Raw genomic sequence first — 14,196 nt, 5'->3', positions numbered from 1 at the left:
TACTGAAAAAAAATATTTGTAAAATGTAATGTTTTACTCTGTACAATGTAAGATGTGTTATATGTTTTCCACAATATCTGTTTGTCTAATGTTTGATGTTAAATGTCATTGTAAGCTTTTATGAAAGTTGAATACAAATTTATTTTTTTAAACCCTTCTCAATCGCCGGTGTGTGTGTGTGTGTGTTCCTGCTGTAGTCTCCACCCCTGATCTGTAGAGATGGAGCGGGGAGATCTCGCGAGCGCTCGTCCTCTCGCGATGTCTCCCAGCATCGCTGCCCTGCTGCAGTGCGCGTATAAAGCGCAGCGAGCCTCGCGGGCACGAGAGGAGGAGTTGCGGCAAGGTCGCGCAGCATCACGGCGCACATTAGCAACGGAAAGCGCGATTCACGGACATCTTCTGGGTCTTTAAGGTCCCTGTGAGCGCACACTCGGAGGATATTTCACTGAACGCGTTTAACTCGTCAGGAGTTTCTGACTGGAAGTGCTGCTGATCTCAATTTGCATCCGCATGTGCGCGTCGCGCTGCGGGTTCGGAGGAAAGCGCGGCGCGTTATTTTAGTCTTCCTGCAGCATCAGTGTCCGCGTTCAGTCACATCCATCGGCTCTTCGGCACTTTTAACGGACAGTATCAGCTTTTGGAAAGCTTTTCTGACTCGTCATGTCGGCATCACCTCCGCCTCTCGCCGGCCCGGGCGACTCTCTCTCCGCGCCCGAGCCTGACGCGCTCCAACCCGCCGGTCCCACACCGAGCCAGAGCCGCTTTCAGGTGGACCTGGTGTCCGAGTCCGCCGGGAACGGGCATACCCACGCCGCCTCCGACTCATCCCCGCCCGCGTACGACGCCGAGCCGCCATCCGACGCGCCTCGGGACTCAGCGGCTGGCGGCGAGGAAGCCAAGGGCCGGTTTCGGGTTGTGAACTTCGCGGCCTCGAGCCCGGACGCCGCGCCGGCAGACATCGCGCAGAACGGGGACACGGTGATGAGCGAGGGCAGCCTGCACTCCTCCAGCGGCGGCCAGCACCACCACCACTACGACACACACACCAACACATACTACCTCCGCACCTTCGGGCACAACACCATCGACGCCGTGCCCAACATAGACTTCTACCGGCAGACCGCGGCTCCGCTGGGCGAGAAGCTCATCAGACCCACCCTCTCCGAGCTGCACGACGAGCTCGACAAGGTACTGAACACACTCTCCGGGCACTACTGGGGTACTGAACACACACTCCGGGCACTGCTGGGGTAGTACTGAACACACACCACTGGGGTAATACTGAACACACACAGTATACACACACAGTACACACACAGTAATACTGAATGCACTGCTGGGGTAGTACTGAAAACACACGCAGATCAGACACTAGTTTAGTGGGTTAGTACTGAATGCACATATCAGACACTAGTTTAGTGGGTTAGTACTGAATGCACATATCGGACACTAGTTTAGTGGGTTAGTACTGAATGCACATATCGGACACTAGTTTAGTGGGTTAGTACTGAATGCACACATCGGACGCTAGTTTAGTGGGTTAGTACTGAATGCACATATCGGACACTAGTTTAGTGGGTTAGTACTGAATGCACATATCAGACACTAGTTTAGTGGGTTAGTACTGAATGCACATATCGGACACTAGTTTAGTGGGTTAGTACTGAATGCACATATCGGACACAAGTTTAGTGGGTTAGGACTGAATGCACATATCAGACACTAGTTAAGTGGGTTAGTGCTGAATGCACATATCGGACACTAGTTTAGTGGGTTACTACTGAATGCACATATCGGACACTAGTTTAGTGGGTTACTACTGAATGCACATATCGGACACAAGTTTAGTGGGTTAGTACTGAATGCACATATCAGACACTAGTTAAGTGGGTTAGTGCTGAATGCACATATCGGACACTAGTTTAGTGGGTTACTACTGAATGCACATATCGGACACAAGTTTAGTGGGTTAGTACTGAATGCACATATCAGACACTAGTTAAGTGGGTTAGTACTGAATGCACATATCAGACGCTAGTTTAGTGGGTTACTACTGAATGCACATATCAGACACTAGTTTAGTGGGTTAGTACTGAATGCACATATCGGACACTAGTTTAGTGGGTTAGTACTGAATGCACATATCGGACACTAGTTTAGTTTAGTGGGTTAGTACTGAATGCACATATCAGACACTAGTTTAGTGGCTTAGTGCTGAATGCACATATCAGACGCTAGTTTAGTGGGTTAGTACTGAATGCACATATCGGACACTAGTTTAGTGGGTTAGTACTGAATGCACATATCGGACACTAGTTTAGTTTAGTGGGTTAGTACTGAATGCACATATCAGACACTAGTTTAGTGGGTTAGTACTGAATGCACATATCAGACGCTAGTTTAGTGGGTTAGTACTGAATGCACATATCGGACACTAGTTTAGTGGGTTAGTACTGAATGCACATATCGGACACTAGTTTAGTGGGGTACTACTGAATGCACATATCGGACACTAGTTTAGTGGGTTAGTACTGAATGCACATATCGGACACTAGTTTAGTGGGTTAGTACTGAATGCACATATCGGACACTAGTTTAGTGGGTTAGTGCTGAATGCACATATCGGACACTAGTTTAGTGGGTTAGTACTGAATGCACATATCGGACACTAGTTTAGTGGGTTAGTACTGAATGCACATATCGGACACTAGTTTAGTGGGTTAGTACCGAATGCGCATATCGGACACTAGTTTAGTGGGTTACTACTGAATGCACATATCAGACACTAGTTTAGTGGGTTAGTACTGAATGCACATATCAGACACTAGTTTAGTGGGTTACTACTGAATGCACATATCAGACACTAGTTTAGTGGGTTAGTACTGAATGCACATATCAGACACTAGTTTAGTGGGTTAGTACTGAATGCACATATCGGACACTAGTTTAGTGGGGTACTACTGAATGCACATATCAGACACTAGTTTAGTGGGTTAGTGCTGAATGCACATATCAGACACTAGTTTAGTGGGTTAGTGCTGAATGCACATATCGGACACTAGTTTAGTGGGTTACTACTGAATGCACATATCGGACACTAGTTTAGTGGGTTAGTACTGAATGCACATATCGGACACTAGTTTAGTGGGTTAGTGCTGAATGCACATATCAGACACTAGTTTAGTGGGTTACTACTGAATGCACATATCGGACACTTGTTTAGTGGGTTAGTACTGAATGCACATATCGGACACTAGTTTAGTGGGTTAGTACTGAATGCACATATCGGACACTAGTTTAGTGGGTTAGTACTGAATGCACATATCAGACACTAGTTTAGTGGGTTAGTACTGAATGCACATATCGGACACTAGTTTAGTGGGTTACTACTGAATGCACATATCGGACACTAGTTTAGTGGGTTAGTACTGAATGCACATATCGGACACTAGTTTAGTGGGTTAGTACTGAATGCACATATCAGACACTAGTTTAGTGGGTTAGTGCTGAATGCACATATCGGACACTAGTTTAGTGGGTTACTACTGAATGCACATATCGGACACTAGTTTAGTGGGTTAGTGCTGAATGCACACATCGGACACTAGTTTAGTGGGTTAGTACTAAATGCACATATCGGACACTAGTTTAGTGGGTTAGTACTGAATGCACATATCAGACACTAGTTTAGTGGGTTAGTACTGAATGCACATATCGGACACTAGTTTAGTGGGTTAGTACTGAATGCACATATCAGACACTAGTTTAGTGGGTTAGTACTGAATGCACATATCGGACACTAGTTTAGTGGGTTAGTACTGAATGCACATATCGGACACTAGTTTAGTGGGTTAGTACTGAATGCACATATCAGACACTAGTTTAGTGGGTTAGTACTGAATGCACATATCGGACACTAGTTTAGTGGGTTACTACTGAATGCACATATCGGACACTAGTTTAGTGGGTTAGTACTGAATGCACATATCGGACACTAGTTTAGTTTAGTGGGTTAGTACTGAATGCACATATCAGACACTAGTTTAGTGGGTTAGTACTGAATGCACATATCGGACACTAGTTTAGTGGGTTAGTACTGAATGCACATATCGGACACTAGTTTAGTGGGGTACTACTGAATGCACATATCGGACACTAGTTTAGTGGGGTACTACTGAATGCACATATCGGACACTAGTTTAGTGGGTTAGTACTGAATGCACATATCGGACACTAGTTTAGTGGGTTAGTGCTGAATGCACATATCGGACACTAGTTTAGTGGGTTAGTACTGAATGCACATATCGGACACTAGTTTAGTGGGTTACTACTGAATGCACATATCGGACACTAGTTTAGTGGGTTACTACTGAATGCACATATCGGACACTAGTTTAGTGGGTTAGTGCTGAATGCACATATCGGACACTAGTTTAGTGGGTTAGTGCTGAATGCACATATCGGACACTAGTTTAGTGGGTTAGTGCTGAATGCACATATCAGACACTAGTTTAGTGGGTTAGTACTGAATGCACATATCGGACACTAGTTTAGTGGGTTAGTACCGAATGCACATATCGGACACTAGTTTAGTGGGTTAGTACCGAATGCACATATCGGACACTAGTTTAGTGGGTTAGTGCTGAATGCACGTATCGGACACTAGTTTAGTGGGTTAGTGCTGAATGCACATATCGGACACTAGTTTAGTGGGTTAGTGCTGAATGCACATATCGGACACTAGTTTAGTGGGTTAGTACTGAATGCACATATCGGACACTAGTTTAGTGGGTTACTACTGAATGCACATATCGGACACTAGTTTAGTGGGTTAGTGCTGAATGCACATATCGGACACTAGTTTAGTGGGTTAGTGCTGAATGCACATATCGGACACTAGTTTAGTGGGTTAGTGCTGAATGCACATATCAGACACTAGTTTAGTGGGTTAGTACTGAATGCACATATCGGACACTAGTTTAGTGGGTTAGTACCGAATGCACATATCGGACACTAGTTTAGTGGGTTAGTACCGAATGCACATATCGGACACTAGTTTAGTGGGTTAGTACTGAATGCACATATCGGACACTAGTTTAGTGGGTTAGTACTGAATGCACATATCGGACACTAGTTTAGTGGGTTACTACTGAATGCACATATCGGACACTAGTTTAGTGGGTTAGTACTGAATGCACATATCAGACACTAGTTTAGTGGGTTAGTGCTGAATGCACATATCAGACACTAGTTTAGTGGGTTAGTGCTGAATGCACATATCGGACACTAGTTTAGTGGGTTAGTACTGAATGCACATATCGGACACTAGTTTAGTGGGTTAGTACTGAATGCACATATCGGACACTAGTTTAGTGGGTTAGTACTGAATGCACATATCGGACACTAGTTTAGTGGGTTAGTACTGAATGCACATATCGGACACTAGTTTAGTGGGTTAGTGCTGAATGCACATATCGGACACTAGTTTAGTGGGTTAGTGCTGAATGCACATATCGGACACTAGTTTAGTGGGTTAGTGCTGAATGCACATATCGGACACTAGTTTAGTGGGTTAGTGCTGAATGCACATATCGGACACTAGTTTAGTGGGTTAGTGCTGAATGCACATATCGGACACTAGTTTAGTGGGTTAGTACTGAATGCACATATCGGACACTAGTTTAGTGGGTTACTACTGAATGCACATATCAGACAGTAGTTTAGTGGGTTAGTACTGAATGCACATATCGGACGCTAGTTTAGTGGGTTAGTACTGAATGCACATATCAGACGCTAGTTTAGTGGGTTAGTACTGAATGCACATATCAGACACTAGTTTAGTGGGTTAGTACTGAATGCACATATCGGACGCTAGTTTAGTGGGTTACTACTGAATGCACATATCGGACACTAGTTTAGTGGGTTAGTACTGAATGCACATATCAGACACTAGTTTAGTGGGTTAGTGCTGAATGCACATATCGGACACTAGTTTAGTGGGTTAGTACTGAATGCACATATCAGACACTAGTTTAGTGGGTTACTACTGAATGCACATATCAGACACTAGTTTAGTGGGTTACTACTGAATGCACATATCAGACACTAGTTTAGTGGGTTACTACTGAATGCACATATCGGACGCTAGTTTAGTGGGTTACTACTGAATGCACATATCAGACACTAGTTTAGTGGGTTACTACTGAATGCACATATCAGACACTAGTTTAGTGGGTTACTACTGAATGCACATATCGGACGCTAGTTTAGTGGGTTACTACTGAATGCACATATCGGACACTAGTTTAGTGGGTTAGTACTGAATGTACATATCAGACACTAGTTTAGTGGGTTAGTACTGAATGCACATATCAGACACTAGTTTAGTGGGTTAGTACTGAATGCACATATCAGACACTAGTTTAGTGGGTTACTACTGAATGCACATATCAGACACTAGTTTAGTGGGTTACTACTGAATGCACATATCGGACGCTAGTTTAGTGGGTTACTACTGAATGCACATATCGGACACTAGTTTAGTGGGTTAGTACTGAATGCACATATCAGACACTAGTTTAGTGGGTTACTACTGAATGCACATATCAGACACTAGTTTAGTGGGTTAGTACTGAATGCACATATCAGACACTAGTTTAGTGGGTTACTACTGAATGCACATATCGGACTCTAGTCTCCTATATATATATATATATATATATATATATATATACCAATTGGCTTCATCACTCTGTCTCCTCTCCACCAGTAAGCTGGTGTGTGGTGGGCGTTCTGGCGCAATATGGCTGCCGTCGCATCATCCAGGTGGATGCTGCACATTGGTGGTGGTTGAGGAGATTCCCCCTTCTATGTAAAGCGCTTTGAGTGCCAAGAAAAGCGCTATATAAATGTAATGAATTATTTTATTATTATTATTAATCACATCGCTCCCAGTTTTGTCTGAGATTACATATATTTATTTAATGATGGTCAGCAAGACACTGTCTCATTTCTTCAGATATTTGATGAGATCGCAGGGTTCATATCAAATGTGTGATACTTCATAACGCTGAACAGAGTCGGCATGGACCTGTGCGCGCAGTGACTGCAGTGCATATGAGGACATGAGGATGGGAAATGTTATCTGAAGATCAGACTCTTCGCTGTATCATCGTACATGTAGTTCTCTGTTATGAAAAAGCAAGGCCAGGCTTTGTTTACATTCTTACACCAGACTCAGATGTGCTCAGTGTGTGTGTGTCTGTTAGTCTTGGTTTCTCTCAGGCATTGAGAGCCTGTTGTTGAGACCGATAAACTGCTTTGTTCATGAAGTGATTTGTTTGCTATGTGTAAGTCTGTTGATTTGACATGAACAGCAGATGTTGTGGTGTCCATGTTGGTGTCCCCGCGCTGAAACACACTCGCTGAAACACACTCGCTGAACGCCTGGCGCTGATGGACTCGGGGAGCAGTTTATCCGGAGGCATGGCGATTTAGCTCTCTGACGACACTGGCTATTATGACTTGGCAGTTTATCTAGTTTAGTGCATTTGTAACAAACTTTGATGCCAAGTTTTATAAAGCCTCTTTGAGACGAAGTACATGACGCACGAGTGTTTTAGCAGTAGTTTCCACTCATTTGAGCTTGAGCTCTTCTGAGTTAATGACTCAAGGAGAGCCATTGAACGATTCTCTTAGGCAAATAAACAGATGCGAGAGATAATGTGTATAAAAAAATATATTATAATCTCAAATGCAGCAGTGTTTCCTGCAGTGCTAGATGTGTGTGTGCTGAGACATGGATCCTCTGACTGCACTAGTTTCTTTTGCAGTCGTAATTGTAATCATGAGACCGAACAGAGTAAAGCCTTCTGGAGAGAATCATAGATGTTTTTGAGAGCTGACTGAAATGGTAATTGAATTGGTGGTGTTTGTGAACCCTGGCATCACTAGTACCGGTTCTGCTTGTGATGTGATGAGACCTCGGATGCGGTGTAGTCCTGCAGCGTTCGAGCTCCAGCCATGAAGGATTCCTCGTGTCTTGTTGAGGTGTGCCGTTACTTCACTAACAGTGTATTCACACACGGTCACACACACACGTCTCTGAATGCAGTGCTTTAATGAAGGGGACTGGGTGATATTTTACATGTGCTTTGTGAAGAGATGCGCTTCCTTCCAGCGGGCCATATCTGTGAAGAAAGACGTGTGTGTGTGTGTGGTGTCTGGCTGGAACCGGTATAAGATAGATAGATTTTGATTTGTCCTTGAGAGGAAATTTGTTTCCACCATAGATGCGTACATAACACAAACACGGATAACAGGTTACATTATCAACGTATGATAATACAATTAATAAATAATTGCTGACATCACAAAAAAATAGCATAAGTGACACTTTCTCACACTTTTTAAAAAAGTTTTTTTGGGAGGAGTCAAGTTTACATGTGTGGGTTAAACCACCAGATCTTTGATTACACTTGCCAGTTCATGACTGGAATGCATCAGAAACCACTTCTCGAAGATCTTTGATTGCGTTTCGGAGCTCAGTAGTTTAGAAGTAGGCTTATCTGATCGGATTTCGGCTATCAGACTGAATCAAATCTTGAAAATGGGTTGTAAAAAAAAAAAGGAAAAAAAGGGGTTAGAAGCAGAAGGGTGGATTTCAGGAACCAACATTTTATATAACTTTTAAAACTGAAAAAAAAAAAAAAAATACAACATTTGAATCATGCAATATATATAGGCACATTTATTTATTTTTATTTTGTGCTTGATTAGTATAACTGTTAGAGTAATAAAGTAGAAGTAGGCATTTTCTATTAAGCCTTTCAGTACAGTAAAGAGAGATTTTGATGCCATAAAGTAATCCCCATAAACAGCCATCAATATCAAACAAAAATACACTTAATTTAAAAAAGAAATGTAATCACAATCATGAGAGATGAACCAGTTGAAAGTAGTTTCTAACAACTGCATCCCTTATTGCATGTTTGTTTGTGTTGAGGGTCACATGAGGGGCTACGGGACCTCTGAAGGGACATGGTGGTGATGATGGGAGGAAATTAATTTTAATGCTTCTGCATTCCCCAAGAGACTTTACATTCACTATCAAAACTTGAGTTGTTTGCGAATGAATGCAAAGTTTCAAACAACTTTTGTGAGAGAACGTGAAAGCATTAAAGTATATAATATTTCTCTCATTTCATATTTTCCCCCCATAACCATGTCCCTTTAGTGCCTCCATAGGGGTCTGATTGGAGAAAGGAAATTGAAAATGGAAGGAGATGTTTGTGTTTTCTTTCTCTTCAAATAAAGCACTTAAGTTGACTCTTCCACCTGTTGTTCTCTGCATAGCTATAGCTAGTAGCCTACATTGTGCTTGAAACCCCATTTGGAGCAGGTGATCCAGATTTGGTAAACTGATAAAGTGAGTATCTGGATCAGGGTGATCCAGTCCTATTTTGCTTTGAAAAACTCAAATGGATTACCTGATACTGGATAGCAAAACATGGGCGATCCAGATCTAGAAGATTCTGACCCAGATTAAACTTTCGCACCAGAGGAACCTTCTCATAGTTCCTAGAACTATTAGCGGAAGTAGTTCTAGGATCTTCTTTTGGGGAACTAAATTACTCCTACTTCAGAGTCGGTCTAAACCAGCACTATAGGAACTACCAGTGACGTTAGTGTACACTGACTGGCCGAACGAACGCATGCAACACTGCAAGTTGTCATAGGAGATTTCGTCTCTTAGCCCCACTTTCTGCTCTTTCTCTTATCACGAAACCCACGACACACAAGCCCGATCACGATCCGATCACGGCGTCCTCATCCCCGGGTGTTGACGTGTGTGTGTGTGTGTGTGTGTGTGTGTGTGTGTGTGTGCATGCCGCTCTTCAAGACGCCGCTGTCGGCGAACTGTCCTAGTGGCTAGTTCCTGAAACTGAGTTCCTAGAGCTACCGCTGCGAAAGCCTCGAAACACTCCTGTGAGTGCAATGATTGTGTGTTTGTGTAGCAGCTGTCAGTAAGTCAACACTGCTCTATAAATACATCTGTTCAGCTGTTTTATATAGTTTGGAATGAAGTTAATCTGTGGGGAATTTGACAAAGCTATTTTCTTCTTGTTGTCCATTAATGGTTGTCATCTGTAATCCCGTCCAGATAATGTGAAGCAAGTGCCTGTGCACTATTTCAGAAATCAAGTGAAGTGTCTGATGTTATTCCTCTATTTGTCTGCTTTTTATCAAACCAGTGAGCTGGATATTTCGATAAGTGGTCTGCTCTGACATGTTATGTAACGCTAACACTAGTAAAGTCCTCATGCTTTCAGATCGAAGCTTTTTCCTGTTGAAGTTACACACAGGACGGCACTGTACAACAAATCCATGACAGAATGGAAAGACTTTTATTGGCTGCTGGCAGTGAATCTAAACCGATATTGATGTGTGCGTCAGTGAGTATTTTATGGCTGTCAAACGAACGCTGTGACACTCGGCACCAGTTTTCCAGCCGTTTCTTTAACCGCTTCAGCACTTCATTAGAGCAACACCAAATCATTCATTTATGTTGGCTCTGTTGAAGAACACTGAAGTGTTGCAGGGTTGGTGGCGTGACTGCCGTTGGATGGACACACTGATCACACTAGCATGATTGTTACGTACTCGTACATATTCAAAGTGTTGCAATATGGAGATGTGGGTAGTTTGGTGTTGTTGTTGTGGTGGTGTGTGTGTTTCAGGTGTTCGTTGAATCAATCTACCACCTGTCAATCTTAATGAAGGATGATGACATTTCGGTTCACCTCATCCAATCACATCTCACCACTTCATTCAAATGCCCGTGATCACTTCCATGTCAACAGCTGTCTGCTCACTTTGTCATACTTGTTTTGACTCGCTGTCTTTGATAATCTGTGTGTTCTATCGTTGTTCAATCTAGTGGTTAAGTGTTCGGTTGTTATCGTCCTTGTCAGTTAACACGGAGTGTGTAAGGCTGGGAAGGAGGGAGCAGGTTAGTAGGTCGCGCGATATACACTTTGCACCACTTAGGATATTTTGAATGTTAGAAACACTAGTTTAGGAGAGTGCCCATCTTGTAAGTTTTGTTATAATATAGTTAGTGTAGTTTTGGTTAGAGCGTCTTGACGCCGAAGACTTTTCTTTTCTATTTTTTTGTTTGTTTGGTAGTTAGTTTAGTTGAATTAACCTATAGCTAGTTTGTTCTGTTTTATTGATTTGTTTAATTTGGCATCTCTCGTGCTCGCCTTCCCACCTTGGGTTTTGTTTGTGGACAAAATGTTTATCTTGTTTATTGTTCTCATTCATTGTTTGTATATATTGTAAATATTGTTTTCTTCACTCACTCATCATGGCAGTGTGGATTAATAAATCCTTTCGAGCTGAGTTTTGAGGTCGGCTTCTTTTTCTTGCTCTGTCCTGTAACGTTGAGGTACACACACAATTTTTAAAAAGTGTTATTCCCTTATTCCCTAGACATCGTAATAGGGACGTAACAATGATATTGACGAGTGATAAAGTCCTGTCAGGGCGGATTGATTCAGAAGTGTGACTGAGCGGAAGTAGATGTTGAAATACTGATGCTGTGAGAGACCGACAAACAGAAAGACACGTGTATTGTGACAGGCTCATTGGAAATACATTTCTGCAAAATGGTATTGCGTCTCTTGCACGCTTCGAGTGAGAGGTCCAGTGAGTGGCTCTAAGAGCGTGTTCAGTTTGAAGCGGATGAATGTGTTTCTGCAGGTTATATTGACGTTGGCTGTTGTACGTATCGCAGCAGTTCTGAAGAGAAGTGTCCCGGGAGTGGCTCTTTAAGGTCAATCGCATTTGAGAACAATGCAGCACCTTCACTAAGCCCTGAACATGCCCAATAGTGTTAACAAAAGCAAACGTGACATAGAAACGCATTTGCTGAAGCATCCGTGCCATGTAAGCTTGCTTCGAGTCTCTGCGCGGTTTCATCGGGGCACGTGCGCTCTGTGCCGGGCGAGCTCCGCTACATGAGGAACGCCACATCTGCAGCGGTTAGGTGACGCAAACATCACAATCTATCGGTTTACAATCATGCACTATGGTAAAAGTGTTTACAGGTCATAGCATAGGCTAGTGATGAAAGTGATAAAATAAAATTCTGTATCAAATTTATAGGCAAGACAAGTAGTTTGTTTAGGCATGGTTTGTTGGGAAATTACAAACCTGCGCACACATATTTAAACGAATATAACTATAGAATCAATTTTTAATGCGCATGTGAACGCCATCAGGTCACAGGTTCGCGTTTAAAGTCTGTTTAGAGAGAACGCCGTCGTCTTAGTGGCCCTTAATGTAATAACAAATGATCATTTTGCTGGAAGTGAATCAATCAAAACCAACTTTAGCTGGAAATAACATTATTCAAAATCGCTATAAAGCCAAAACAATCTCTGTTACCGTAAATTGTATGTTTCTCTCTGTAAAGCTGCTTTGAAACAATCTCCATTGTTAAAAGCGCTATATAAATGAAGATGACTTGACTTGACTAGTATTGTGCAAGTAACCACGCAGAAATAAGTCTTTATTAATCCATAATTTGCCCCTGTAATCATAATTAACAGTGAACAAGAATTGCTTTGCTGTTTTACTGCCCCTAGCGTTCACTTCAGCTGGAAACTGCAGCGATTGTATGTATTTTGATGATAAATGTGGTGTAATCTCTGTGAAGCTGCCACAGATCCGGCTGGTTGTAAGTACACATGTGGAAGACTGTGGCCAGATGTGCTCCCGCTGTGAAGCGTCTCTGGGACTCAGGGGACGTTTGCTAGCGCTGACCGCGAGACTCGTACACCTGTGGCCAGAACCACTGGTTTATGGTTTGAAACGGAGATCATGATTTTTCCATTATTCTGAACACAGAAAACTAAGTCAAGTCACCTTTATTTATATAGCGCTTTTTACAATACAGATTGTATCAAAGCAGCTTTACAGAGATAACATGAAAATAATACAAGTCTAGAAGAAAATTGCATCATCGTCTACCTGAAGTAAGGCAGATCAATAATATTGTTGATTTTTTTTTTTTCATATTATTGTATAATTCCAGAACAACTGAGTCTGTTAGTCCCATTCACGGGTTCTCCAGTAGAACGAGGGTCAGCCGGAGTCGGCCCGCTTCACTGACGCTTCACACCTGAGGCATCACTCCTCTAATGCAAGGCCTTCTACACACTGCACCTTTACAGCGCAGTCCTGTCATGAACACACACTTCAGGAATTTACTGTGACAGGTGTGACAACTGAATTTATTCCACAGTATGTGCAGAACGAAACTAAACCAGTCTTTAATGACATACCTGCGCACGTCAGGGGTGTCCCGCTTCTGTCGGAGTGCAAGTAAAGGAACGAACGAGTCTTGAAGGGGGAGTGTTGCCAGATCTGGTTGATTTTTTTTTTTTTTTTTTATATTTCACGAGTTCACACTTACGAATGATCAGAGAGTAAATGGTTATGCGTATTTGGCGTGCTGTCCGGGGGGAGGGCTCCGAGCTCGGAAACTGGGCCCGAACCCAGAGTCCTCCCCCCGTATCTCTGTTTAGGAAGATAATCAGGCAAGTGTGAGGAGATGGGGTAGTGGAGGGATGCTGAAAACTGTCGAGAACTATGGGTGATTCGACTGCGTATATTTATGTGCTTTACTCGTGCTGATTGAGTGGACCTGTTGATTACTGATTGCTGACAGCTGGCTGGAATGACTTGATTGTTGATCATTAGAACGTGTTCCTCCCGAACCTTGTTAATAAAACATCAATTAATATTGACATTTAATCTAAAACCTAAGGATAGGCATTTTGTTAGTTTTTCATTTCTAGTACTGATAGATCTCAAAACGAGTACTCTGGGTGGGCGTGTCTGGCGAAATACTTAAATCACTGTTACAAAAACTTATGTTGTCACTTGTCAATGTCACTTGTCAAGTTGTCAAGTAAAAACATGACATGAAAATGTTTATCAAAATATGAAAATATGAATGGAAAATTGCTAGATTATCAATAAAGCATCACTGTTTTTGAAAACTAAGCGTCTAAAAGGAACCGCAGCGTGAGGCGAAGCTGAAGGGTGATTATAAAACGGATAAGTTATGGCCTGAGCGATGTGCTGGCCGGCCTGAGCGATGTGCTGGCCGGCCTGAGCGATGTGCTG

The 14,196-nt window shown here is 42.7% G+C and overlaps 1 protein-coding gene across 2 annotated transcripts in view; it reads left to right on the top strand.

Annotated features, from left to right (window-relative positions):
- The first annotated feature begins 286 nt into the window (after nucleotides 1-286).
- slc12a2 (solute carrier family 12 member 2) overlaps nucleotides 287-14,196 on the top strand; it is a 79,981-nt gene continuing 66,071 nt past the window's right edge. For both annotated transcript variants that reach the window (XM_056265539.1, XM_056265537.1), the window contains exon 1: nucleotides 287-1,188. In XM_056265539.1, coding sequence (XP_056121514.1) covers nucleotides 661-1,188 — 528 coding nt within the window. In that variant the 5' untranslated portion in view covers nucleotides 287-660. The remainder of the gene's footprint in view (nucleotides 1,189-14,196) is intronic.

Source organism: Rhinichthys klamathensis, unplaced genomic scaffold, assembly GCF_029890125.1.
Source record: "Rhinichthys klamathensis goyatoka isolate OS25496 unplaced genomic scaffold, OSU_Roscu_1.1 h1tg000236l_1, whole genome shotgun sequence".
NCBI lineage: Eukaryota > Metazoa > Chordata > Actinopteri > Cypriniformes > Leuciscidae > Rhinichthys > Rhinichthys klamathensis.
The sequence above is the reverse complement of the archived record's forward strand: the minus strand, read 5'-3'. Positions and strand labels throughout refer to the sequence as shown.